At 47.6% G+C, this 27,706-nt stretch overlaps 1 protein-coding gene across 3 annotated transcripts in view; it reads right to left on the reverse strand.

The window, feature by feature from the left end:
- Window positions 1-27,706, reverse strand: part of DNER (delta/notch like EGF repeat containing) — a 366,522-nt gene that overhangs the window by 22,993 nt on the left and 315,823 nt on the right. For all 3 annotated transcript variants that reach the window (XM_059730967.1, XM_059730966.1, XM_019491837.2), the window contains 2 exons: window positions 25,503-25,616; window positions 3,654-3,785 (listed from right to left, as the gene is read on the reverse strand). In XM_059730967.1, coding sequence (XP_059586950.1) covers window positions 3,654-3,785; window positions 25,503-25,616 — 246 coding nt within the window. The remainder of the gene's footprint in view (window positions 1-3,653; window positions 3,786-25,502; window positions 25,617-27,706) is intronic.

The raw sequence follows: 27,706 nt of genomic DNA on the forward strand, positions 1-27,706 counted from the left end.
GTGCATGGAGCAAGGGCAGGCTGCCCACTGCAGGCTCAGGGCCAGGGGCCTCTTCCTGGGGCTGTCCACTGCTGGGCTGGGGCTGCGCTCAGAGTGGGGGCAGGGTGGGTAGCAGTGGTTCTAGGAGGGATGGCTATGGGAAATTTAGGGGTGCCTATAGCCGACTCCGTTGCCACCCCTTCCAGAACTGCCACTGCCTGCCCCACTGCCATCCACCCTGAGCACAGAGGTTTCAGAAAGACAATGTTTGTTCCCATTATCTGTATTTGCATTGTTTCAGATGGCTGTAGTAAAACAGTTGTTATAAAGCCTTTGATTTTGCAAGTATTTGCACAGTAATCTAGGCTGCTGCACTTCAGGCATTAGGGCTGTGTGAAGTTTCGGTCCCTGATTTGATTCGTCGGAGATTCGGCCTGATTCAGTGGCCGAATCTCTGAATCAAATCAGAGGACCCCTTAATCTCTTCAAATTGAATCAGAATCCTCCGAATCGATTTGGAGAGATTCAGAAAGATTCAGAGATTTGGACGTAGGCACAGCTTTAAATGTTTTTTCTACTTACCTCTAGGTAGCAGGCGGCTTGTGAATGCTGTAATGCTGGGGCACATGGAGTGTCCCACAGAAGCATGGGGGACTCCCCAATGCACTCCCCAGCAGACCCAGAAGTAGACCAGAGGTACTTCCGGTCCACTTCCGGGCTCACCACCAAGCATGTGGAGGGCCCCCCTACCGCGTTCCTGTAGGACACTCCATCCGCCCAAGCACTGCAGCATTCACAAGCCACGCTGGTACCTCAAAGTATGTAGAAAAAACATTTAAAGCTGTGTCTGTGTCTGAATTGCTGATTCTCTGAGTCAGCATCAAATCTTCAGATTCGGATTCAGCCGAATCAAATCAGGGACAGTGATCCGAATCAACAAATTGAATCACTGTCCCCGATTCAGGCCGAATCCAAATCGAATAGGGCCTGCTTCGCGCACCCCTGTCAGGCATCACCAGGATTAAGCACTAAATAATAACAGTTGTTCTCCTTTCCCCTCTCCATTTTGCAGAAGGAAGTCTCCAGCTCTATGCTCATCCATTCCTTTATTTGCTAATTTACAAATGAGGTAAAGGGGCAGAGTGGATGTCAGAGTACTTATAGGCTTACACATGAACCTCAAAATATTAATATAGCACTTAATGACATGCTCCTCTCAGAGGGTTAACTCCTTTGATCAGGGAGAAATATTTTTTCAGCCATTCAGCCAGTAAAGCTGTCTGGTCTGCCCACTCTTGCACTTAGGTACATACAATTCTGTGCTTGCAGTGTAAAAGACCAACCTCTTGGTGAATCTAGAATTCTGGATATGGCATTCTAAAATGAATTATACTGATTTCATACCTCATCTCCACAGCTCCCAGGAAGTTTCTTGTTCTACCTGTTTTCTTTTTCACCTTATTACAGACATGTAGGCCATGTACAGACATTACACTTTTACTGGTATCACTGGTAGGAAACCAGTCTATACCTGTAACAGAACAGAAGCTTGGCACACAAAACCGGTCTCTACCCATAACAGAACAGAAGTTCAGTGTACATAGATTAGTTTAAAAATGGCAGAACCCAGTTGAAGATTCCTTCCCCCCACCCCACCACCAAAGGGCAAATGTGTGTTCTGTTCATTACTGATCTATCCTACAGAAAACCACATAATTTAGATTGATTCTGACTTGGGCTTCTTGAATGTCTGTATCTAGCCATAATGTACTAAGGCACCCCAAAGGAAGCATTTCTAGAGAATTATTCATTTGTCTGTAAATGTACTGCCTAAGGAAGCCACTACCGCTCAGAATTTCATTGTCTTACTGATTAAGCAGATATGCCTGTTTAAGGCATCACTATGCCCAAGCAGCCCTCTCAGACTTATCCCTGAAGGATCATCTCTGCTTTGGGAGAATCACCTCTTTGGCATGAGTGCAGCAGGCCCCAGGACGGAGAAGTCCCAGGACTGCAATGCCTGCAACACTCTTTCAAAAAGCTGTTTTTACTGTCTTCAAACTAAAGGTAGGAACTTGGCAATAACCCTCCTTTGCTCAGCTGAAATCAAGGTTATGCAACAGACTTCACAAAAGTCTCAAACTGTGGAAAGGATTCTAAACAGCAGCCAGATGCAACTGAGCCCTTAGCATGGTCAATACAGACAGTCTTCTGCTTTTATCCATTTGTATTTGTGCTGTACCATAATTCATTGACTAAACTGAATTCATCATTAACAAATAAAGGAAGATTAAAAGTTGCTTTAATCCAGTGAGTTCTTGCATAAGATCACAGTTGTGCTCCAGCATTTGTGTGAACAGAGATAACATTGGAGGAAAACTATGGGCAAGCTTTCAGCATTGTCTAAGTACAGCAAAGTCAGAAGGCACAGCACTTAAAAGAGGAAAGGAGTGTAGGTAGAAAGCAGGCATTCCTGAGAAGCCTGGCATCTAAATAGTATCCTCATCATGCAAATGAGGTGCCTAAATAAGGTGCTTAACTATGCACCTACTTCTTGGTTAACTCCATCTGTTTTTTGGAATACTGGTAACTGGACAATCAGCCATGTTCCCACTAATGCAGAAACTAATTTGCCTGAATCCCTTCCCTTGTTCAATAAATGAACTATTTAGTAACTATCAAATATATGTAACTATCTAGTGTTTTGAGGAGACCTATCACCGAAATACCTGAAAACAAAATACTCAAATATGTAATTAAACTGTCCAGTAAAGGAGAAGAAACTTCTGTCAAAGACCATAGGGAAGACACCACTGCAATAAAAATATACTCTGCAGAAGTACAACTGGAGATACAGGTACTCAAAAATAAATGGGAATCACTGAAAATCAAAGGCATAAGCTTTATGTTAACTCAGTTAAATCATACTCATAAGTGCCATATTAAATTTTGTCACCACTGGATATATATGCCAAATTATCAAAAATGACCACCTACTTAAACACTTTGGACCAGGTTCTGAGCATCTACAGCTCATATTGACTTCTGCTACTCTTATGGGTGCTCTAAGGTATCTCAAAGTTAGGCACCCAGAAATAGTATTGCCCAATATTAGTGGCCACTTTTTTAAATTTTAGTTTAAACCATCATTTTGTGTTGATTTACCTTTAATCATTTTGTTAAATTATACATATTGTAGTTATTGTTTAAGAAGTACCTATAAAAGGGGTGTTAAACATACAGCCCGGAGGCCAGATCTGGCCCACGGAGCCCCATAACCTGGTCCCCAGTGCTGCCCTAGATTAGCTTTGTGCTGCCTGCAGTGCTCACTGGGGAAGGGTCCCTGTCCTCAGTGCTCAAGGAGTTTGTTGGGGCCAGTCCTGGGCTGTATCACCTGCAGAGCTCACTTGAGCCTGTGTCTTGGACTGGTCTGGGAGGGTGCCACATGTGCTGGATTAGGCATGTGGGAAAAGTGGTCCATGGACCTGATCTGGCCTGTGGACTGGCTCTGTGCCACTCACCTGACATGCAAAGTGAGATGAGTTTGACACCCTTGACCTACAGCTTCTTTTACTACTATTTTGGCATTATTTTTAGGAATCTTCAGGACAACCAACTACATTTATGTTAAAATTATATTAAAAATGAATAAAAGCAGTCTCTATAATACTTACGTATTTCACAATTTGCTCCAACCCAGCCACGTGGACAATGGCAATTATAACCATTGGGTTGGTCTATACAAGTCCCAGCATGATGACATGGGTTGCTGTCACAGTCATTTATGTCAATATCACAGTCCTCACCTGAAAGAAAAAAGAAAAGGGCTCATGGATACATCATGTATCAATATATACTATTAGTAGTATTTCATTCACTAAAAGTAGAAGGAAACATGCTGCTATTAATTATATTATGCTCATTTATCTAATATTTATTAAAACAATAAAAACCTCCGTAAATGTATTTTGTCTGCTAATTAACTGGACACCTATTATTTTTGTCAGACAATGTAGCATTTTGAAGTTATCTATCACCTTCCATCTCAGGATCTTAATTTTTTTTCCATCGGTATTAAAGACACCTCATATAACTCCTGTGAAGTAACCACATGCTGTATAAATATCCTCATTTTAGAGCTAGAGAGTGGAATAAGAGAGCTGAATGACTTAACTAAAGTTACCAGTCTCCCAATCTTTGTCTTTAACCATAAGACTGTCCTTCCTCCACAGTCAAATATGATGTTAACAATTTGTTGCTTATTGTCCCAACAGCTGTCATGCAATCAGTAAACACAGATAAATTTGATATGCTTTACTGAATTATTTAGAGCTACAGAAGGTGTGGTGCAGAACACTAAGGTGCTATGAAAATTATTGGGAGTTAAGGATGACAAATGCTTTCCAGGAAGAATGCTACACTTCACTAGATCGGATCCTAAATACAGTACAGTCGTGTCATACACGCATTTAACTTGCGCGAATTCAACTTTACGCAGGGTGGGAGGGGGGGCGGGGCTTCAGTTTGCGGCAGTTTGCAGCGGCGGCGGGAGGTTTTGGCAGTGTGGTGGTGGCCCAGCGGCATGCAGCCATCCCCCCCACCACCCTGTGTTGCACTGCTGCCGCCGGCCACACAGCTCCAAGCACGGCTCCAAGGCAGCAGTGGGAGGTTTTGGAGGCAGAGGCAGTCGCCGCTAGTCAAATTGCTGGCGATTTGACTACGCACAATTTTCGCCTTATGTGATGACCTCGGAACCTAACCCCTGCATAAGTTGCGACACGCCTGTAGTATTTTCATTTAATTGGCCCATGTGATCTAAAATGATTTGTATGCCTTCATATATTACTATCAAATACACCAACTATATTAGTTTGAACATGAGGCAAGAAGACTAAATAGGCTGCATACCTTTGCTCTGGAAATGCAAACTGATTAATATGAGCACTTTACAACAAGCATGTATTCAACTAACAGAATGAAGTGTTTCTTCAGCTCACAATAATTAATAGTATAAGGTAAACAAATTTCATATTTTCAGTGCCATCCAAATACTGCTTTGGTTTACCTGCCAGTTTTAAAAATGTTACTTTAAACATGAAATTTGTTTCAAACAAAAATGTTAAAAATAACATTGAACAGCTGCTTAGCAAATTCTGTTTAGTAATAGCTCCTTTTGCTACTTAATTTTTAAAGGTAAATCAGTTCTAAGCAACAAGTTTTTCAGTCTTAAAAGGTTGATTATAAGTCAGCAATATCCAAATTAATTTGTTTCCTAGAATAAATATAGTCATAGATCCATAGATTTATAGATTGTAAGGAGTTGGAAGGGACCTCGCAAGATCGTCGGGTCCAAGCCCCCTGTACTAAGCAGGAAAGATAATTGGGGTCAGGTAACCCCAGCAAGGTGATCATCCAGTCTGCTCTTGAAGATTTTCAGGGTAGGTGATTGCACCATCTCTGGAGGAAGTTTATTCTACAGTATGGACACCTTAACTGTGAAGAAGTTTTTCCTAGCATTACGCCTGAAATGATCTTCCAGGAGTTTGTGGCCATTACTCCTGTTTTTCCCCAAGGGTGCTCTGGTGAACAGTTGTTTGCTGAGCCCTTGATATATTCCCCTGATATAGCGATAAGCTGTTACCAAGTCCCCTCAGCCTTCTCTTTTTTAGGCTGAAGAGACCCAAGTCCCCAGTGGCGATGCATAGTGGGTGCACGGGGGTGCACGTGCACCCCCTGAGAGCGCCAGTTCATCCCCTGACCAGCCACACTCGCTGCTTAGGCTATGGGCAGAGGGGGCAGGTGGGAATGCCAGTGCCACCCTTGCAAGCACCAGCCGATTGCTGCAGCCTCTCCCAGAATTGGCCACGGACATTCCCAGAAGTGGCTGCAGTGATCGGCCACAGCGATCAGCCACGGGGGTCCCCCCAGATACTAAGATAGGCTACGGGGGGGGACCCCCACCCTGGTCGGCAGGATGGGCCATGGGGGGGACCACTCCCTCCTGATCGGCGGGTTTGGTCATGGGGGGACCTCCCCCCGGGCAGTGAGATCAGCCATGGGGGGACTGGTCATGGAGGAGCGGGGGCATGTGCCTCCCCAACTAAGGTGGCACCAGTTGCCCATGCAAGTCCCTCAGCCTTTTCTCATAAGCCTTGCAAGTCTCTGATCATATGGGTGGCTCTTCTCTGGACTCTCTTAAGCTTTTCCAGATCCTTGTTGAAATACAGTGCCCAGAACTGGACGCAGTACTGCAGCTGCGGTCTCACCAACGCTGAGTGAAGTGGAAGAATCACTTCCTTGGTTTTGCTTGAGATGCATCAGTTGATGCATGCCAGAGTATTGTTTGCCCTGCTGGCTACAGCATTGTATTGATGGCTCATGTTCATACAATGGTCTATTATTACCCCTAGGTCCCTTTCAGTCATGGTGCTAGTCTGTTTAGCACCACCAAGCCTGTAAGTAGGTTAGGAATTGTTCATCCCCAGATGGAGCACTTTACACTTCTCAATGCTGAACTTCATCTGGTTCTGATCCACCCAACTTGCCAGCCTGTCTAGGTCCACCTTCATCTGCAGCCTATTTTCAGGTGTGACCACACTCCCCATAACTTGGTGTCATCTGCAAACTTGGCCAGTGAGCTCTTCACCCGCACATCCAGATCATTGATAAAGATGTTAAAAAGTACTAGACCAAGCACGGACCCCTGAGGGACATCACTGGCCACTTTTCACTGGGACGACACAGATCTGTTCATTAGAACTCTCTGGGTCCTACCCTGCAGCCAGCTTTCTACCCACCTAACTGTCAAGCAGTTAAGCCCACAATCCTCCAGTTTTCCTGTGAGAACATCATTGGATACAAGATCAAAGGCCTTTTGGAAGTCTAGGTATACAATGTCAACCTCCTCTCTCTTATCCAAGTGGCAAGTTACCTTGTCGTAGAAGGAGATAAGACTGGTAAAACAAGACCTGCCTGTGATTAAGCCATGCTGCCTGTTGCTCAGAATCCTACCTTCTGCAAGCATATTCCACATAGACTCCTTGATGAATCTTTCCAGGATTTTCCCTGGGATAAAAGTTAGGCTAATTGGCCCATAGTTGCCTAGATCCTCTCTCCTCCCCTTCTTGAAGATGGACACAACCTTGGTCTTCTTCCAGTCTTCAGGGACCTCCCCTGAGTGCCATGAGTTTTGGAAGAGTTTCACCAGAGGTCCCATGATTACTTTGGCCAACTCCTTCAGCACTCTTGGATGAAGTTCATCTGGTTCTGCTAACTTATCAATGTCTAACTTTTCTAACTGATCATGCACCAGCTCAACATCAACAGTAGGAAGGCGATCATTCCCACCAGGCCTATTCTGAACCTTATCTAGTATGATTTTCCCCCTAGTCCAGTGAAATACTGAAATAAAGTAGTCATTTAGGAGTTCAGTTTTCTCCTGAGTGTTGGTAACCAGCTCTCTTGAGTTAAGCAATAGCTCCACACTCCATTTGTTTTCCTTCTGTTCCCTTCATACCTAAAGAAGGACTTCTTATTGTTCATGATTTCTGTTGCAAGTTTAAATTCAATCACCACCTTAACCTTTCTAATCTGCTCCCTACAAGTGCAAGCTGCTGTTGTACAGTCCTCCCTGGGGACTGTCCCAGGCTTCCATTGTTTGTATGCCTCTTCCTTCTTTTTCAAGATGAGCATGATATCCCCATTAAGTCAAGAGATCTGCCTGGACAAGATTGAACCGTCACAAACTCCTCTGCGACTGTTTCAGGCTGGACATAAGGAAGAACTTCTTTACTGTCTGAGCCCCCAAGGTTTGGAATAGACTGACACCGGAGGTGGTTCAAGCACCCATTTTGAACGCCTTCAAGACACATTTGAATGCTTATCTTGCTGGGATCCTATGATCCCTGCTGACTTCCTGCCCCTGGGACAGGGGGCTGAACTCAATGATCCTCTGAGGTCCCTTCCAGCCCAAATGTCTATGAAATCTATGTTGAATAATATATATAATATATTATATATAATATATATAATGGATACCTTCAAGTCAGCCGGCCCTGACAATCTTCACCCCAGGGTACTCAAGGAGCTGGCGAGCATCATAGCCCAGCCTCTAGCGCGGATCTTTGAAAACTCTTGGTGCTCTGGTGTAGTGCCCGAAGACTGGAAGAAGGCCAACGTGGTGCCTATCTTCAAGAAAGGGAGGAAAGTGGATCCGGCTAACTATAGGCCCATCAGCCTGACTTCTATCCTGGGGAAGATCTTAGAAAAGTTTATTAAGGAGGCCATCCTTAATGGACTGGCCGACGCCAACATCTTAAGGGATAGCCAGCACGGGTTTGTTGCAGGTAGGTCTTGCTTGACCAATCTCATTTCCTTCTACGACCAGGTGACCTATCACCTGGACAAGGGAGATGAGATTGATGTCATATATCTTGACTTCAAAAAAGCCTTCGATCTGGTGTCCCATGATCGTCTCTTGGAGAAACTGGCCAATTGTCGCCTTGGGTCCCCCACGATCCACTGGCTGGAAAATTGGCTCCGGGGTCGGACCCAGAGGGTAGTAATTGATGGAAGTCACTCATCGTGGTGTCCTGTGACCAGTGGGGTCCCCCAGGGCTCTGTCCTTGGACCCATACTGTTCAACATCTTCATTAACGATGTGGACACTGGAGTCAGAAGCGGACTGGCCAAGTTCGCCGATGACACCAAACTTTGGGGCAAAGCATCCACACCAGAAGACAGGAGGGTGATCCAGGCTGACCTGGACAGGCTCAGCAAGTGGGCGGATGAGAATCTGATGGTGTTCAACGCCGATAAATGCAAGGTTCTCCACCTTGGGAGGAAAAACCCACAGCATCCTTATAGGCTTGGCAGTGCTATGTTGGTTAGCACTATGGAAGAAAGAGACTTGGGGGTCATCATTGACCACAAGATGAACATGAGCCTGCAATGCGATGCTGCGGCTAGTAAAGCGACCAAAACGCTGGCTTGCATCCATAGATGCTTCTCAAGCAAATCCCGGGACGTCATTCTCCCCCTGTACTCGGCCTTAGTGAGGCCGCAGCTGGAGTACTGCGTCCAGTTTTGGGCTCCACAATTCAAAAAGGATGTGGAGAAGCTTGAGAGAGTCCAGAGAAGAGCCACGCGCATGATCAGAGGTCAGGGAAGCAGACCCTACGATGACAGGCTGAGAGCCCTGGGGCTCTTTAGCCTGGAAAAGCGCAGGCTCAGGGGTGATCTGATGGCCACCTACAAGTTTATCAGGGGTGATCACCAGTATCTAGGGGAACGTTTGTTCACCAGAGCGCCCCAAGGGATGATGAGGACGAATGGTCACAAACTACTACAAGATCGTTTCAGGCTGGAAATAAGGAAGAATTTCTTTACTGTCCGAGCCCCCAAGGTCTGGAACAGCCTGCCGCCGGAGGTTGTTCAAGCGCCTTCATTGAACACCTTCAAGATGAAACTGGATGCTTATCTTTCTGGGATCCTATAACCCCAGCTGACGTCCTGCCTTTTGGGCGGGGGGCTGGACTCGATGATCTTCCGAGGTCCCTTCCAGCCCTAATGTCTATGAAATCTATGAAATGACAGAGCCTTGAGGTCACAGCACACCACGACAATTAACTTCCATCAACCACCACCCTCTCGGTCCAGTCACAGAGCCAATTCCCCAGTCAGTTGACTGTGGTGAAGCCGAGGCCGCAGCTGGCCAGTTTCGCTAAAAGGTGATCATGGGATACCAGATCGATGGCTTTTTTAAAGTCAAGATATATGACATCAATCTCTTCCCCCTTGTCCAAGTGATAGATCACCTGGTCATAAAAGGAAATAAAATTGGTCAAGCAAGACCTACCCATGACAAACCCGTGCTGGCTATCGCTCAGGATTTTGCCATTAGCTAGTCTGTTGAGAATGGTCTCTTTGATAATGTTTTCTAGGATCTTCCCTGGGATAGAGGTCAGGCTGATGGACTTGTAGTTTGCCAGATCCACTTTCCTCCCTTTCTTGAAGATAGGCACCACATTGGCCTTCTTCCAATCATTGGGCACTTCACCAGAGCACTAAGAGTTCTTGAAGATCCGTGCCAGGGGCTGAGCTATGATGCTTGCCAGCTCCTTAAGTACTCTGGGCTGTAAGCTGTCAGGGCCGGCTGACTTGAAGGTATCCAGCCTCTCAAAGTGTTTCTTCACAAGGTCAGCATTGATGGAGAGTAAGGAATCTCCCTCACCCAGGCCTTCCTGTCCCGTAATGGGCAGGGGCATCCCATGGGACTGTTGAAAGACCAACGCAAAATACCCATTTAGCAAGTTGGCTTTTTCCTGGGTGTCGGTAGTCAGCTGTCCCATCTGGTTTAGCAGGGGTCTAATGTTGCCCTTGCTTTTCCTCTGGCTCCCCACATATCTAAAAAAGGACTTTTTATTCTCCTTGATACTTGTAGCCAGTTGGAGTTCAGTTGCAGCCTTGGCTTTACTGGTTCACTTTCTGCAGGTTCGGACCAGTGCAGAATATTCCTCCTTGGAGGTGGATCCTGTCCTCCATCCTTTGTAGGTCTTTCTTTTCAGACGCAGGAAGTCCGCTAGTTCCCTGAAGAGCCAAGGGGACCAGTGTGCCCTTTTGCTGCCTTTCCTCTGAGATGGGATAGACTTTGCTTGTGCATCCAGGATCACTGCCTTAAGGAGCGACCACTCTTCCTGAACTCCCCTCCCCTTTGGGTCGTGGTCACTTAGGGCCTCACTGACAAGCTTCCTGAGCTTGTCAAAGTCAGCTTTCCTGAAGTTGAGGGCTTCTTGCTGACTTGCCAGCTTTACAGTGGATGGTGAAGGTGATCGGCTCGTGGTCACTAACACCCAGCTTCCCTTCGATCGTTAGGTCGCTGATAAGGCCATCCCCCATTGCCAGTTCCAGGTCGAGCAGCACTTTGCCTCTCATTGAACCATAGACTTCTTGCATAAGATAGAGCTCATTCACGCACGTGAGAAAGCTTTGCGACCACTCGGATTTGGCTGAGCGCTCTTCCCACGAGATGTCCGGGTAGTTGAAGTCTCCCATGACAACCATGGACCAGGAGCATGCGGCCTCAACCAATTCCCTGGCAAACTCTTGGTCAAGCTCTTAATCCTGGGTTAGAGGTCTGTAGTAGACTCCCACCATTGTGTCCCCTGTGCCGTGTTCCCCATGGATTTTAACGCAGAGGGTCCACCCTGGGCACCAGTGTCAGCTTGCAGGGTTGCGTAGCTTTCCTTGACAGAGAGCTACAACCCTGCCCCTTTGATCCACTTGATCTCTCTGGTACAAGGTATAGCTGTCTATACCTGTGGCCCAGTCATGGGTGGAGTCCCACCAGGTCTCCATTATCCCTATGACATCATCATTGTTTGTGTTAAGCAGGAGGACAAGTTCCTCCTCTTTGTTCCCCAAGCTCCTGGCATTTGTGTACAGGCAGGCGAGTGTCCCTTTGGGGGCCCTTGCCTTACCCATAGATTGTTCCAGGGCTGGGGCAGGGGTGGACTCCCTTAAGTGTCAAGGTCACCTGGCTTTGCAAGGGTTACTCAGCTGGCCAGCAGTGGCAGTAGTCCCCCCCCCATTCCCCAGCAGGCTTAGTTTAAAGCCCAGTGGAGCAGGTCAGCCAGTCTGGCTGAGAAGAGCCTCCTCCCCAGCGGATAGAGGTGGAGGCCATCCCTTCCCAGCAGCTCACTGCCTCTCTCACCAAACAGCGGACTGTGGTCATGGAAGCCAAAGCCTTCCCGATGACACCAGTGCCACAGTCTTTGGTTCACTACCTCGATCCTCCTCTCCCTCCTCAGCCCGTAGCCCGAAGCCAGGAGGATCGAAAAGAACACCACCTCCACCTCCAACCCCTTAAGCCCTGCTCCCAAAACCATGTAGTGCTTCATGACCTGGCTGGGAGCACTCCGAGTCATGTCATTTGTGCCCACATGGATAAGAAGCATAGGGTAGTGGTCAGTGGACTGGAGGAGCTCAGGGATCTTCTCCACAATGTCTCAGATACGGGCTCTCGGGAAGCAGTAGACTTCCCAGGCTAAGGGGTCGGAGTGGCAGATTGCCCCCTCAGTCCCCCTCAGGATGGAGTCTCCCACAACAAACACTTTGCGTTTTGTCTTGGGGAGAGTGGGGGCAGTAGCTACAGCTGAGCCTGTGTTGCCTCTGGGAGCTGGCAGCTTAGCAGGCTCTGCTGGGGCTGCAAGAGGTTCATACCTGTTGCAAAGCTCCAGTGGGGCGGACACCTCAGTGTGGCAGGCCTTGAGGCCCTTGACCACCTTGGTCCAACCCCTTGGCTGGACAGCATGGGAGGTCCCCAAGTTCTTCCTTGTCCTGGAGGGCGACCATGTTCTACCCTCCGCCTCCCGGGGGAGAAGGGCCTGGCAGTAGGAGTCTATCTCCTGCTCACCATACCTGATGGTACGCAGTCTCTGGACTGCAGCATGGAGCTCCTCCAGCCAGCGCACCAGAGACCCCAAAAGGGAGCAGATCCCACAAGGGGAGGTGGCCATGCTCCTGGACCCCAGAGCCTGAAAAAGTGACAGGCAGTCCCCGCAGTCAAAAGACAGAGGTCCTGTCTGTGTGGAGCCCAGAACCATGGGCTCCCTCTGGGCAGAGACCTCTGAAGCACCAGCCGGGGGGGCCACAGACCCCGAGGGGACCCTCGGGTTGCAGCACGTGCCCATCTGCATGATGCCACTGGGAGGCTGGCTGCGGCTGGGACTGTCTTGCCTAGGGCGCACAGACAGGACCTTGGGCCTTCCCACTTGCCCTCCTGTGCAAACTCCGTACTAACTCATGCGCCGAGTAGACAAGCACACCTGTTTGCATGGCCTGTTCACGAGGCTCCGGTCGCATGGCTCCCTTGGGGGCTGGGCAAAGTAGAAGCTGGGTTGGGGCGAGACCCTACTCGGCTCCGAGTCAGCCGCTTCCCTGCAGCTAAGCAGGGCTAGTCCCCTCCCACCACAGGCCCTGCTTACTTCCGGCTGTGCTGGGGGTCGACAGGGGCACTCTGTGGCTGTTTGGGGTCGCTGGGGAGCTTCGGGGTGTGGAGGCATGACGGGCTTTCACCGGTGCATCTCGCACCGCTCCCTAAGCCTAACTGTTGTGCAATGCATATACTACAACATTATACATAAGAAAGTACATTAACTAATATGTGCAGAGATATTTTTAATGCTTTAGCACCAAATCAGTCTTGATTGTTTATATATGGGTTTCATTTATTTCTCTGGGACTTTAACAGTGCATCATTGCTATCCCTTAATGGTCAATGTTGAGCAATGGCAGATGCTCTCTTCAGCAGCTTACTGTATTGTCTCCACAATATTTCTCCTCCTATTAGACTGTGAAGCCAAAATTAGGAACCAAAATATCGTTTTAAGTCAAAGGATGACAGCCTCCTCACACTTACGTCAGTAAAGAAAGAAAAGTATTTGAAATAGAGGCACGGTAAGCACACAACTGGAAACTCCAATCTTCTCCCTTGCAATGCACCATGGGCGCATCTACACATGCAAATATTCATGACTAAATTTACTGCACATTAGCTTATTGTACATTAACTGATTTTTGGCAGGTGTCTACATGTGGTGACCAAGAGAAACCTTCCCCAAGTCATTGTTGCAGTGTGCATGCTGCACAATATTTGCAAGGCCCAGGAAGAGGCTTTCAGGGCAGAGGAGGCATGCTAAGCAAAGGAGGCACACTAGGCAGAGGTGGCCTGGTGGCAGAAGCATGATCTGCAGGCCCCAGGTGACCCACAGACCTGCCAGCAGGGGCTAGGGCATTGGATGTGGAAAGCCCTAGTGGACCACCTCTTACAGCACCCGCCTCTAGCCCACCTGCCCTGCTGCCCACACACCCCTTAGCTCCTGTCCACTCCCACCACTACTCTCAGGACATGCACATGGTTGAAACAAAAAAGCTTAATTCCCCTCATAACCCCCACTCCTATCCCTCCCCCTTTACCCCTCATCATATAAAGCCCTATTGCCCCTGCATCCCCAACACACAGATCCCACTCCCCAATCCCTCCCCAACAAATAAAGCCCCTCCACCACCCTCCCCAACCACCAACAATAAAAAAACCATCTCCCAAAAGTGAAAACTATATACAACAGTCTCAGTCTCTGTCTGAGTGCTAAAGCAGGGGGCTGTTGGATAGGGGAACCTAGAAGGCAGACCCTGGGGAGCCTGTACCCCAGCCTTGGGCTGTTCTCCTGCCAGTCTGGGGACTGCAGAGACTGCGGTGGGTGTCAGACTCATCCCTGGGTGATGGTGCCCAGTGCTGAACCTGGAACCTCTGGGTCTTTGGACGCATGGTCTCAGGGTGAGCTGTGGGGCTGGGCCCAGGTGGGTGGCAGGAGACCCAGGGCATGGGCTGACTACCAGGAGGCCTGCAGGGCCAGGAATGGGGGTTGGGCCTTACATGACAGCCAGGCCCAAGACAGTGTCCAGGACCTGACAATCAGTGTCCACAGGCTCCGCTGCCCAGCAATCCACAGCAATCTGCTAGTACAGAACCCGCAGGTGTTCCCACTTCACAGCTAGGATCTTGGCCCAGAACACCCTCTCCCAGGCAATGTTCTCCACCCACCAGGACATAACCCGTGCCTCCTGCCCCTCAGCCAGCTTCACCAGCTGCTGGAGCAAGCAGGTTCAAGTGTGTGCCTGCTGCTGGCACAGCCGGCGCATGCAGCAGGGTCTGGTGGTGGGTTGTGGCAGGATGGAGGCTGCATCCCCACTGGGGCTGTAGCTCTACCCCACATCCAGATGTTGGCCCTACAGAGGCAAGAGACAGAAGCATTTTGTCAAAGTTTGCAATATTTCAGAGATAAGATGCTCTGCACCAGAGGCAGTGCAGTGCCTAGTCTTAGATCAGGGGTTGGCTGTGCATGGGTGCGCAGGAACCATGGTAAGTCTGGCCAGGCAGGCCCTGGACCAGGTGGCTGCCAGCTAAGCCCCCTGTCCCCATTTGCTCCCCTAGGGCTAGCAGGACACTGGGTGCTGGCCTCAGGCAACCTGCCTCCCCTGCCCTCTTCCCAGCATGGGCCAGGCCAGGCTGCTGGCAGCACCTGCTCCCATGGCTTCCTAACTCACTGTCCCCCCTCCACAGGCCTAGTGTTCCCCTACTGCTGCCCAGCCCACAGTGCCTGGGCTTGTGGTGTGAAGGGATCCAGGACAACCCCACCCTCCACACTGGGAGCCACTCCAGGCAGGTGCCTTCAGGCTAGCTCCACCCCACACCACTGCTGCATGTGCCCCAGGTGGTGTGTGATGAGCTGTTTGTGCAGGATGAGAGGTGCCAAAGCCACTATACCCTGCTGATGATGATCCTCCTGGTGCCCCGAACACACCTTCACTCCTAGTTTGGGACCCTGAGCTACAATGGCCCACAGGGCAAGCCCGGCCTGCCCTGCAACCTCCATCACTGCCTAGAGGGCTACCTAGGGCAGTGCTACATGTCTTTGCCCCCCTGCTGCTGAGGAGGACATCACCAACACTATCAATGCCTTCCTTGGGGTGTGAGAGGCCTGTGGCCACCCAACTTTAGGGACATGAGCTACTCAATAAAGTTTCAAGCTGTGGCCCACCTCTCTGCATGCTTTGTGGGGGGAGAACCCAGGGCCAAGGGAGGGCATCCAGGCCAGGCAGGAAGGGTCCTAGGCAGGGGTGTGGGCTGGCAGATCCTCCCCCCAGTGCAGGACTTACCATGTGGCCGGGGTTGGCGAGGCTGGTGGCTCAGCACAGGCCTTCCCATCAGCGATGGCAAGTGGCTGCACCTGGCTACAGGATGCAGCCTGGATCCCGGGGCACTAAAATCTGGGTTAGCTGCTGCATGAAATTTCTACTGACAGCAGTGTTCTACAGTAATGGTAGTTCACCTAGGTACTTTGAAGGTGAACAAATACATTACCTGCTGAGCATCTGTGTGCCATGCAATACTTATGGTCTTATGGGAACAACCAGACTGATGATTGTGGTCAGTCATGGCCGCCCACTGTGTCCGCAAGGCCTTGACCTTTATACAGCACTGCCTCACCATCTAGGAGCACCCTCCCTCCTACATGCCACCTGACAGGGCCTCATAAATGTGACGTTCAAGTGCCCACTCTGTGCAAACTGCCTCCGCATCATGAGGTTGCAAATCTCCACTGGGTCCAGCTGGGGGCCTGGGTGGACAGCACAGGTGCACATGTGGGCAGGGCTGGGCCTTGATGGGGAGGAAACTGTGTCCTGCACCGGCTCTCTAGGACCGGCCGCAGAAGGACAGCTGTGCGGGATCCCAAACAACACTTGGGAGAGTTCAGCAGAGGGACACAACCAGGGACTGGGAGCCACATGGCAGAGGCAAATGTGCACAGTACCTACTAACACAGGAGACACTGCTGGGGGTAAGCAGCAGCAGATAGCATGTGTTGGCTCTGCTGCCAGAGACATCCAGCCAGCAGCCCTGGGGGGGATCTCAGGGCTGGGCAGGGGGTGCTGCAGGATGCAGGCATTTACAACACTCACCTGCAGACAAGCAGCAGCGCTGGCTAGGGGACAGGACTGGTAGAGGCTGCCTGCATACTATCCAGGGGGCACAGGGGGCCTGCAGTACTCCAGGTCAGACAACCGCATCTCTCAGGCTGCCTGTGGTGTGTGCCCCAGGACACAAAATGGCCACAGGCTTTTACAGTCTACAGGCAGGGCCCACCAGAGAGCAGCCCAGCCCCAAGGCAGGAAGAGCTCCCAGCCAGGAGCCCTGGGGCAGGACTCAGGGTAGCCCCCTAGTGGCTGAGCAGACCTGACATTGAAGTTAGTGCCAGGTCATGTCTACATGTGCGCTACTGTGCTTTAACTAATCATGACTAAATTTAATCTTTGCATTTGCAGGGATCAAATTTAGTCACAATTAGCCACTTTTACTGTGTAGTAAGTATGCAAATGTGTAGACATGTGCCCATATTGTGCAGTAAATTAGGCTAAGGCACAGTACAGCGTCTTGCGTAGACGTCCCCTTGATCACTAGATCATAGGATTACAGATAATGGGGCTTGAAGGAACCTCAACTAGTCCCACTTACTACTCAAGGCAGGACCATAGTTGGTTGGTAGGGTTGGAAGGGACCTAAGCAGATCATCTAGTCTGACCCCCTGCCATGGGCAGGAAAGGATGCTGGGATCAACTGACCCCAGCTAGGTGGCTGTCTAGCCTCCTTTTGAAGACCCCCAGGGTAGAAGCCAGCACCACTTCCCCTGGAAGTTGTTTCCAGCTCCTAGCCACCCTGACAGTGAAGTAGTGCCTTTGTTGGTCATGGTGCTAGCAACAGTACTGCCGAGCCTATAAGTATGATGCTGTTTTTTTCTCCCAAGGTGTAGTACCCTGCACTTCTCTACAATGAATGCCATCAGGTTTTGGTCCACCCACTTCGCAAGTGTGTCCAGGTCGGCCTGTATCCCCAGCCTGTCCTGTAGCTTGACCGCCTTCCCCCATCATTCAGTGTCATCTACAAACTTTGCCAGTCCACATCTGATGCCCAAATCTAGATCATCAGTGAAGTTATTGAACAGTACCAGCCCAAGCACTGAGCCCTGGGGGACTCCACTGGTAACCTTGCACCACGTTGATTTGTTCCCATCAACTACAGGTTTCCCTTGATTTATGTGGGTTCTTTATATGAGAATTCGCTCTTATGCGATGAGCATATTTAGACCCATAATTCATTATATGCGAGGCAATCAGCATAGATGCCCCCCTCCCCCCCCCCGGCAAAGCAAGTACGTCTGTGGGGGGAGGGGAAAGAGCTGTGGCCCCACTTACCCCAGCCCCAGCAGCGGCGGCCCTGGGATCAGCCAATACCAGCTGCATGCAGCTGCCGGGCTGCACCATGCTCCGCCTGGACCCCCATGCCGGGACTCACCCCAGCTACGCCATGCCATTGTGCAGGCAGCTGGTGTCAGCTGCTCTCAGGGCCGCTCCAGTATGGGCTAGGCAGAGTGTGGACAAGCAGAGCCCGGGTGGTGCAGGGTGCAGCACTCGTCCCAGCTGTAGAGGCCCCAGGAGCAGTCGACACCAACTGCTTGCACCAGAGCAGGTGCAGCCCAGGAGCAGAAGTGAGTGGGGACAGGCAAAGCCTGGTGTAGCCCAGTGGCTGCAGGCAGCTGGCGCCAGCTGTTCCTGGGGCAGCTGCAGCTGGGGCTGGGGTGAGTGCCACTCTGTTCCTTCTGCTTTGCTGTCTTGTGCAGCCCCAGGAATGGCACCCCTCCCTCTGCCCCTTCCTTAGTCCCAGCCTCACTCCCTCCCTTCCTCCCTTACTGCCACGGGAACCTATCCCTATTTGTTGCATTGTAAGGTGGGTTCACTTTATGCAAATTCAATTTATGTACCATTCTCCAGGAATGCATGTACAGCATAAATTGAGGGAAACTTGTAGAACACTTTGGGTCTGACCCCGGAGCCAGTTCCCCAGCCATCGGACCATGAGATGCTCGAAGCTACAGTTCCCCAGCTTGGTCATGAGGACATCATGGGAGATCAAGTCAAAGGTCTTCTTGAAATCCAGATAAATAACATGAACCTCATCTCCCTTGTTCAGGCAATGTGTCACCCGATCATAGAAGGAGATGAGGTTAGTCAGGCAAGACCTTTCAGTAATAAAACCACATGGGCTGCGCTCCTGGCCGCCTGTATCCTGCACCATGGCTGCATGCATGCACGCATGCAGAGTTCTGTGTAACTTCTACCTACAAGTCTTTTAAGTACCCCTCAGGTTACACATAGCCCTGGTTGACAACCACTGCTCTAGGTAATCTGTTCCAGTGCTTAACCAACCTTAAAAATAAAGGGACACATCTAGGCTTTGAACCCAGAATTTCTTAAATCTAAGTCAAGAATCATCCCCATAAGCCTGTGGTTCTCAAATGTTTGTTTTTGATTCAAAGCACCCCTTGGTAAACTCAAGGCACCCCTCAGTAAATGCAGTTCTTAGCTTCCATTCAATTTTTGACTGGGAAAATAATAGAGTAATTCTTCTGTTGCAAAAAACACAGACTAAAACAGAGCAGAATGTTTTTGACAGTGTAGATTCCATCTGAAACCTCTAGGCATGTCCAGATGGGCATGGATGTGCATTACCCCGGGGACAAATAGTAGGGACAAATAGCAGGGGCACATAGCAGGGGAACACTCATACACGCTCACTCTGGCATGTGGCAAGTTGCCCCAGGTGGGGTAGGGGAGATTGGGGCCACCACCTTAGCTGGTACCAACAGCCTTACCTGGGGTCGTGGGGGCTTCTCAGGGCTCCAGTGGCAGTGATCCAACATGCAGAGCCTGGCCAGCAGCCAGAGTATGACTCTGGCTGGCCAAGCTCCGGTTTCAGGTGGCACATGTTGCCACCAAGTGCACCACCCCACTTTTTTCAGGTGCAGGTTTTTTTGACACCGGGATCTCCGGGTGTCAAAAAAACCTGCCATGCTGCAAATTAGCATTGCGGAGAATATCTGTATATGTGGCATGTGCAATTTGAGGCACTGCAGATGGATCTCCAGCACCTCATACCACATATGCATGCTTGTCTGGATGTGCTCTCTGTGTTTATTTTGTGAATCGTGTAGTCATTTGCAAAACTAACAGTGCTAACATTGCACAGTACCCCGTGGCTCACTGGTCAAGAATCTTGCAACACCGTGGTTGAGAATAACTGCCCTAAACCATCAAGGCACATTTGGCTCTCTTCCAATGTGCAATGAGATGGTGAGAGAGTAGGGTGCTCTTCTGCTTGAAACCTCCATTTTAAAGCCTCTTCCACCAGGAAGCTTCAGGAATATTACAACTAAGTAATGCATGAGGAGTATGCCACCAAGGTCAGATTACACAAATAACAGTGGTTGCTGCTGGGTCTATGCTTTTAAAGGCTTGAAAAGCATAGCACATTCTTCCTTCTTTCCTCCCTGTTTAGTCTCCACTCTAAAGTCTTGGAAGTCCTATTTCTCAGTCTACAATGCTACAATATATGTTAGGTGTTAGGGTCGGAAGGGACCTCAATAGATCAAGTCCGACCCCCTGCATAAGCAGGAAAGAGTGCTGCGTCTAGATGACCCCAGCTAGATACTCGTCTAACCTCCTCTTGAAGACCCCCAGGGTAGGGGAGAGCACCACCTCCCTTGGGAGCCCATTCCAGACCTTGGCCACTCGAACTGTGAAGAAGTTCTTCCTAATGTCTAGTCTAAATCTGCTCTCTGCTAGCTTGTGGCCATTGTTTCTTGTAACCCCCGGGGGCGCCTTGGTGAATAAATCCTCACCTATTCCCTTCTGTGCCCCCGTGATGAACTTATAGGCAGCCACAAGGTCGCCTCTCAACCTTCTCTTGCGGAGGCTGAAAAGGTCCAGTTTCTCTAGTCTCTCCTCGTAGGGCTTGGTCTGCAGGCCCTTGACCATACGAGCTGCCCTTTTCTGTACCCTCTCCAGGTTATCCACATATAGGCCTGTAGATCTGTTAAGTACATTGAGTAAAACTGGCCTTTGCAAATAAAGTCGTTCATTAAACCACATCTGAAGGATTAACTATATGTGATTTCAAAATCTGATACCTACTTTTTAATATCCCTGTTCGGTATCAACACATATTTAGTAATGTGTGCCCAAATGTCATTAGATTGCAAAGACAATATACATGTAATTGATTTTAAGCCAGAACATCTTCTATGAAAATGTACAAAGAAACAACCAATTTTTAAATTTGATACAGCTTTGGCAGGAGAAACAAAGTTAGGAATCACAATATACAGTATTATTAACTCCTAATATATACAACTAGGTATGTGTATCCTGTTGAAATGGGATGCTAGAACATGCACCAGTGGATAAAGTGCTCTCAAAATGCTAGGTACTCTCTCCTGAAAAACTATGTCAAAAAGTGTTAATTATTTAGGTTTGGCATAGAAGACAGCAAACACCCAGTGTAAGAAACCATTCAGTATAAGCACCTGCTATAGCCTATACAGCTATTTCCCCAGTATAGCTCCAAACACCACACACCGTATAATCATATACATTACTGAGAAAGACTGAGTCAAGAGCCAGGTGCTTTTCCACTTACTCAAAAGTATAACTCTGTTGAAGTCAATTAAATTAAGCCAACATAAAACTCTTATGAGGGAAGAACAAGGCCCAAAAGACTTTGGTTTTGCAGTGTTTTAACATAAGCAGGAAAACATCAATAATAAAGAAATCGGGGAAGTCTGGGATAAAATATTATATGGCACATGACAACATTTTATTGTCGGCACATTTTATGAGAGTTGAGTTTTTATAACATTTCACTGCAGTAGCTAAACTCTGAACTCTATTACTACTAAACTTTTTCCTGAAAAGTTTCAAGTATATACATCTTAAAATGTTTAACGGAAAATTTCAAAAGCATACTATTCAGGTGCCTATAACAAGGATGTTTTGAAGGATGGATCCATCATGTTTTAACATCACCTCTACCATAGTTTTAAATTGCCTTATTGCATATGATTTCATGAATTTCTTCTTTCCCTCTTTCTTTAATGTAACGTATCTCAAGGATGTACCTATCATGCTATAGGCCTTTTTTATGCTGTTACTTAGAAGTAAACAGCCACAAGGTAAGATAAACCATAAAAAAGATTTATGTACAGCAGTGTTTACAAGCATTAACCCATTGCATCTCTTGGGTACACTGGCATTAATTTGGAATGTATCACTTGACAGAAATAGAGTTATGCTGCAGAGAACCTGAGAGGTTCATATAGATCAATGTCAAATGGTCAAAACTCTACCATTGTGCTAATAGAAAAGCCCCAAATTAATTTTCTAACTCTTGCAATTGTGCTTATGTCACTAGTAATCAGGACCTTCTAGTAGTTACTCAAAGCTTCAAACTGCCATATTTTATCACAAACAACAGACAGCTTTTCCACCAAAAATCAGAACCCCCACCCTGCAAACTGGGGTATTTTTTTAAGTGGGGAAGTCAATTTCTTCACTATAAAAAGAAACATGATTAGAGACGCTGTGATGTGGCTGTCAAGATGACTGTCACTTTTGTTTGTTTCAGCAAGATGAAGAAGAGAGTCTAGTATTAACACTCTCACAGCCATAACTATTGGCTGAGCACTGTAGATTGTGCCTGAAACAGCAAGTGAGCTGCTGGTAGTTTTGATAAGGCTTGTGATGTGGAAACAACATTTTATTTATAGGAACATATGTAAAGAATAACTTAAAGAACTAACCATCTTGGTACTTCCCACGAAAGGATCTGAGGCCTAACCTTGTGTGACAGAGTAAAACCTCCTGGAAATGAGAGTATCCAGGAAGTGTGACATCCCAGGAGTCTGTATGAGGCAGCCAGCACCAGGAAAGTCCTGCTGTATCCAGACTATCTCCTGGGATGCCACACTTCTTGGACACTATGTCAGGGGTCAGCAATGTTTTTGGGTAGAGTTCCAAAAACACCTGCAATCTCGATTTGTAAGATATTGACGTGCCAGGGCGGGTGGCAGGGGAGTAGGTCTGTGTGAATAGGGAACTATTCGATTTGGGTTCAGATTTGGCTGATTCAGATGCCCGTGATTTGATTTGGAGCTCTGAATTGGTTTCCTGCTTCGATTCGGCCGAATTGGCTCTGAAGCTTCAGAGCCGATTCGGAGATTCAGCCACAGGGTATAATGGGGAATCAATGAGATATCTATAACTGTTGTTTTTTGTCCAATTTGGATGAAACTTGCAGAAATGGTAGCCTCTGCTGAGAGCATGAAGCCTGCCAAGCTTCAAGGAGATAGTTGCAGGGGTTTGGGAGTAACTGCACCTCAAATTCTTGAAAGCAAAACTCATGTCACCTGTATATGTTAAGCCACAGTGGGGTCAAAACTGCAGGGGTGGTAGCCCCTGCTGAGGCCACAAAGCCTGCCAAGTTTCAAGGTGATAGGTGCAGGGGTTTGGGGGAAACTGCACCTCAAGCTGCTGACAGGCAAAACTTGTGACATAGATGACCCTGTGTGTGTTAAGGTGCAGCGGGGTGAAAACTTCAGGGATCCTAGCCCCTGGTGAGGCCACAAAGCCTGCCAAGTTTCAAGGAGACAGATGCATGGATTTGGGGAAAACTGTGCCTCAAGCTGTGGACAAACAAAACTCATGACATGGGTGACACTGTGTGTGTTGAGGTGCAGCAGGTTGAAAGCTGCAGGCCTGCTTGCCCTTGGTGAGGCCACAAAGTCTGCCAGCTGTCAAGGAGATAGGTGCAGGGGTTCTGGGGCCCTATACCCCTAGCTGCTGACAGGCAAAACATGGGTGCTTGTGACATGGGTGCTTGTGCAAAACATGGGTGCAAAAAATGGGTACTTGTGCAACTGACTGTGTCTGTCTTGGAGAAGAAGCAGTTTGGCTCTGTATTATTTCCTCTCCTTAGTCTGTGGTTTTGTAAGTGTTAATCTTTGCTCATTAACTTATTACATTTGCTAGCTACTGTGTATTGAGCTGGTCCCTGAGTGAATCATGATTGATTGGTAACACAGTAGCTTAGCAGCCAGGTCTGCAGTAGCTTTAGCCCCCACCCTTCCCCGCCACCATGTCCCAAGGCAGACACAGTTTGTCACGAGTTTTACCTGGCAGAGGTGCAGGGTCCCAGAATCCAGAAGCCCCTGCACCTATCTCCTTGACAGCTGGCAGATTTCATGGCCACACCAGGGGCTAGCAGGCCTGCAGCTTTCACCCTGCTGCACCTTAACACATGCAGTCTCACCCATGTCACAAGTTTTACTTGTCCATAGCTTAAGGTACAGTTTCCCCCAAACCACTGCACCTATCTCCTTGAAACTTGGCAGGCTTTGTGGCCTCAGCAGGGGCTACCATCTCTGCAGTTTTGACTCTGCTGTAGCATAACACACATACGTGATGTGAGTTTTGCTTTCAAGAATTTGGGGTGCATTTTCCCACAAACCCCTGCACCTATCTCCTTGAAACTTATCAGGCTTTGTGGCCTCAGTAAGAGCTACCATCCCTGCAGTTTTCACCCCACTATGGTTTAACACACACACCACATGAGTTTTGCTTTCAGAACTGTGGGGTGCAGTTTCCCAGAAACCCCTGCATACCTATCACCTTGAAACATGGCACACGTCATGCTCTCAGCAGAGGCTACCATTCCTGCAAGTTTCATCCAAATTGGACAAGAGACAACAAAGTTATACATATTTCATTGATTCCCCATTTTACCCTATGGCCAAATCTCCGAATCTTTTCCAAATCGATTTGGAAGCTAAAGCTTCCCACAATTCGATTTGGATTTGTAGATTCAGCCTCCAAACCATCTGAATCATCTCCAAATCTGAATCATGATCTGAAGCTCTGCACAGCCCTATAGGGGAGCCACGAAGGGCCCAATCCTTGTTGTGGCAACACAGTCCCAGCCCCTTCCCTGCTATCTGCTCTGAGGCACGTGCGCCAAGAAAATACCTTTGCATGCCATACTCTGATACCTGTGCTGGAGGGTTGCCTACTCCTGCTCTGTGTGCTCAGGAGGACTGACTCTATGCCACACAGTCATCCATGACTGGACAAAAATCTTTTTTCTACATTTTACCTTTCAAAAACAAGGTACGTGCTTTATTTGCGGTGGTGTTGTATGCAGGAAAATATGGTAGCTCTTTTTGACAATGGTCTTACCCTTCTGAGACTGTATGGAAATTGTGTAGAAAATGGATCTCCAATATTCTCTCTTTATTTCTCAGTCCAGGTTCAATTTTGCAAATACAAAGCACTCTAGGCCTCAAAGCATTTGAGTACTTAAGTATTGTTTTTTTCTTAAGTATGTGATTATCCCAAGGATTTCAATGAAATTATACATGCTTGAAATTATGCACATACTTGAATGCTTTGTTGGGCAAAGGCAAAATTGCTCGGTATTCTCCAAGCCAAAGCTCTGTCTGAGCTTCAGGTCAAAATCAAATCTTCTTTTGCTCAGCTTACATTAGCCCTCTTGAGCACTTATTACTGTCACCAGCCCATCTTTGCATACTGGAACTCTTCCATCCAAAAGTAGCAAATAAAACCTGGAAGAGTGAGCCATGTCAAAATATCCCAAAGAAAAGCATAAAGTATATAGCCCAAAAAGGATAAAATAGCTTTCCTTAAAAAACCAAGGTATTTGGACTAGTAAACGAAACCAGTAAACTATTATATCAAATGTAGATTTAAGCTATAATATCTGGATTTAGAGGTTACAGCTCATATTTAGTGCTTTGATTTACAGCTATCTTTAGGTACAATAATTCACAATTAATATGTCATTATCATTTTAATTTCACATTATATTTCCCAGAATTCCAAAATGGGATATTGCTGCTTTATAATTTCTTCCCTGTAAAAGTGCCTGCTTTAAAATACCTCATAACTCATATGAAAAAAATGTGCAGATGCACAGCATCAGATGGCATATATCTGACATTTGCATTCTTTTTGACACAGTTACTAACAATAATACCCCATGTAATTTAAAAATTACTTACCTGTAAATCCAGGTGCACAAATGCATGTAGCATTTAGACCTTCACTGTTACATGTGCCACCATTATGACAGCTAATATTAACACAGGGATCTTTGTATAGTTCACAGTGCCTTCCTGAGAAGAAATAACAATAAGTGTTGTTAACATTACGTATATTTCTGATTAGTAAAAAATCAGTTTGTGAGAAGTCTTTATCATATGAAGCAAGGACAATGATTAGTATCATCAAAGCTTGATAGCCGTTCTCTTTGACAGCCAGATAAATCACAGGTAAGTCAGTGAAATCAATCAAGTTAGGCCTTTCTAAAGCCAATGCAAGATAAGACTTATATCTTCATTACTGAAGAAAGGTTAAGTCTGCTCTTCAATCAGGGGTCCAGTTTGTGTTCGTCTACATGGCAAAATACAGGGCTGTACAATGATACCCCAGCCCAGCTAGCTTGTTTACTACAGTCTACATGGAACATAGCAGTGGCATGCAGAGATATCCAAGCTAACTCTGCATGCTCTACCTCTATAATCTATGATAGATCAGCCCTATTAGCATAGTGCTGCACTCAGGCTTATAACATTTAGTTCTCAGCAATGCTAATTAGTCCAGGTGCAGTGCCATGCTGACATAGCTATATTGCTTCTGGTTTCAGAGCTAGTGCATGTAGACCTAGCTAGGGTGTCTAACCAGTGCTACCTTCACATGCCCTTTCTGTTTTCAGACCCTGGTAGACATGGAGTTTCTGTAAATATCCAGTAATATAGCAAAATACAATTTGGTAAGTTTTGTAATGTTCTTCAACGGAAAAAATGGTCATTAATTTCAGGCTGGTTTCCAGTTAATGTGAAAAAAAATGTATGTGTTTATTAGTAATCCTCCTGTCTCCTCTTCCTGGGAACTCTGAAGCAATATAGTTTATCAATCCATTAAAAACAGGAATCAATTTTATCCAAACATACATTAAAATAGATGTTGCTGCCAGGGCCATCCCTGGGGGGGGGGGGGGTGCAAATCAGGGCGACTGCCCCAGGCTTTGCACTTTGGGGGACCCCACAGACAGTGCTGTACAGGCCCCACTGTGGCCACCGCACACCACCAGCTTTGCAGCGGCTGCCACGTGCTGCCAGCTGCACCGCGGCCGCCATGTGCTGCTGGCTCCATGCTTCGGATGCTTGCCACCCCTCCCTCTTCCCCGCTCCGGCCACTCACCACCCCTCCCACCCCCCGCTCCAGCCATTCAGCAACCTCCCCTTCCAACCCCTGCTAGCCACCTCCCAGCCCCACATGGGCTGATATGGGCCGGGACCCGTACACTCCTATGGATGGCTCTGGTTACTGCATTGGCCAGACCCATGCTTCTGTCTGCTATCTCTAACCTTGAACTGTGTGAACTAATTAATTTAATTTTTGAAGCAGACTGCATGAACCTTATCTAGCACAGGATATGAAAGCACATGAGATTCCTACATGGAGATGGAGAAAGAGTGTTGATGACACTAGTTCACATATCAGCATTTTTTCTGAGCCCACATTCCACAGAAAATGAGAAAAACAAATATGAATTTCCTAATCAGGGACTGAAATACACATACACACAATATAATATGCAAATCTGACTGAGAAAAGAATAAAGGAACTTCATCTGTACATAATTAATGACTTATTCACAGGAATGAAATTCATCTGTAACTGCCCATCTAGACCTATGCACTTCTGAAATCTCAAGTAAGCCCCAAAATGGAAGTGGGGCATTTAGTATGCTGCAGTTGTGTGGGGGCTGCCTGCTCAGGAATGAATTTCACTCAAAATAATCGTGTTTCCCCTTCTTACAGATTTTGCAACAATTTATTAAGCTCAAAAAAACTGTTTTCCTTTGTGATGTTACGCATGCTCCTAAGAGTTTACAAGGTACTTGTCCCACATTATAATGATGTAGACTTGCTCAAGGTAACCTTAGGCAATGACTGATTGTTCTATGTAAGAACTGAATGGTGATCTTTGATCCCTGGAAAAATGTTCATTTTCATGATTCAGTCCATGTATATCTGTAACAAAATATTTGAGGAAACGGTTTGTATTTTTTACAGTCAGAGAGATTCCATGCAGCCATATAGATATGTATGCACAAAATCCCACACTGATTGAAAATTTACATTATAAAATTTAAATCCTTTATTTCAATGCCTGAATTTATGATCTATGCAGATCTTTG

This window comes from Alligator mississippiensis, chromosome 7 (assembly GCF_030867095.1).
Source record: "Alligator mississippiensis isolate rAllMis1 chromosome 7, rAllMis1, whole genome shotgun sequence".
Lineage (NCBI taxonomy): Eukaryota > Metazoa > Chordata > Crocodylia > Alligatoridae > Alligator > Alligator mississippiensis.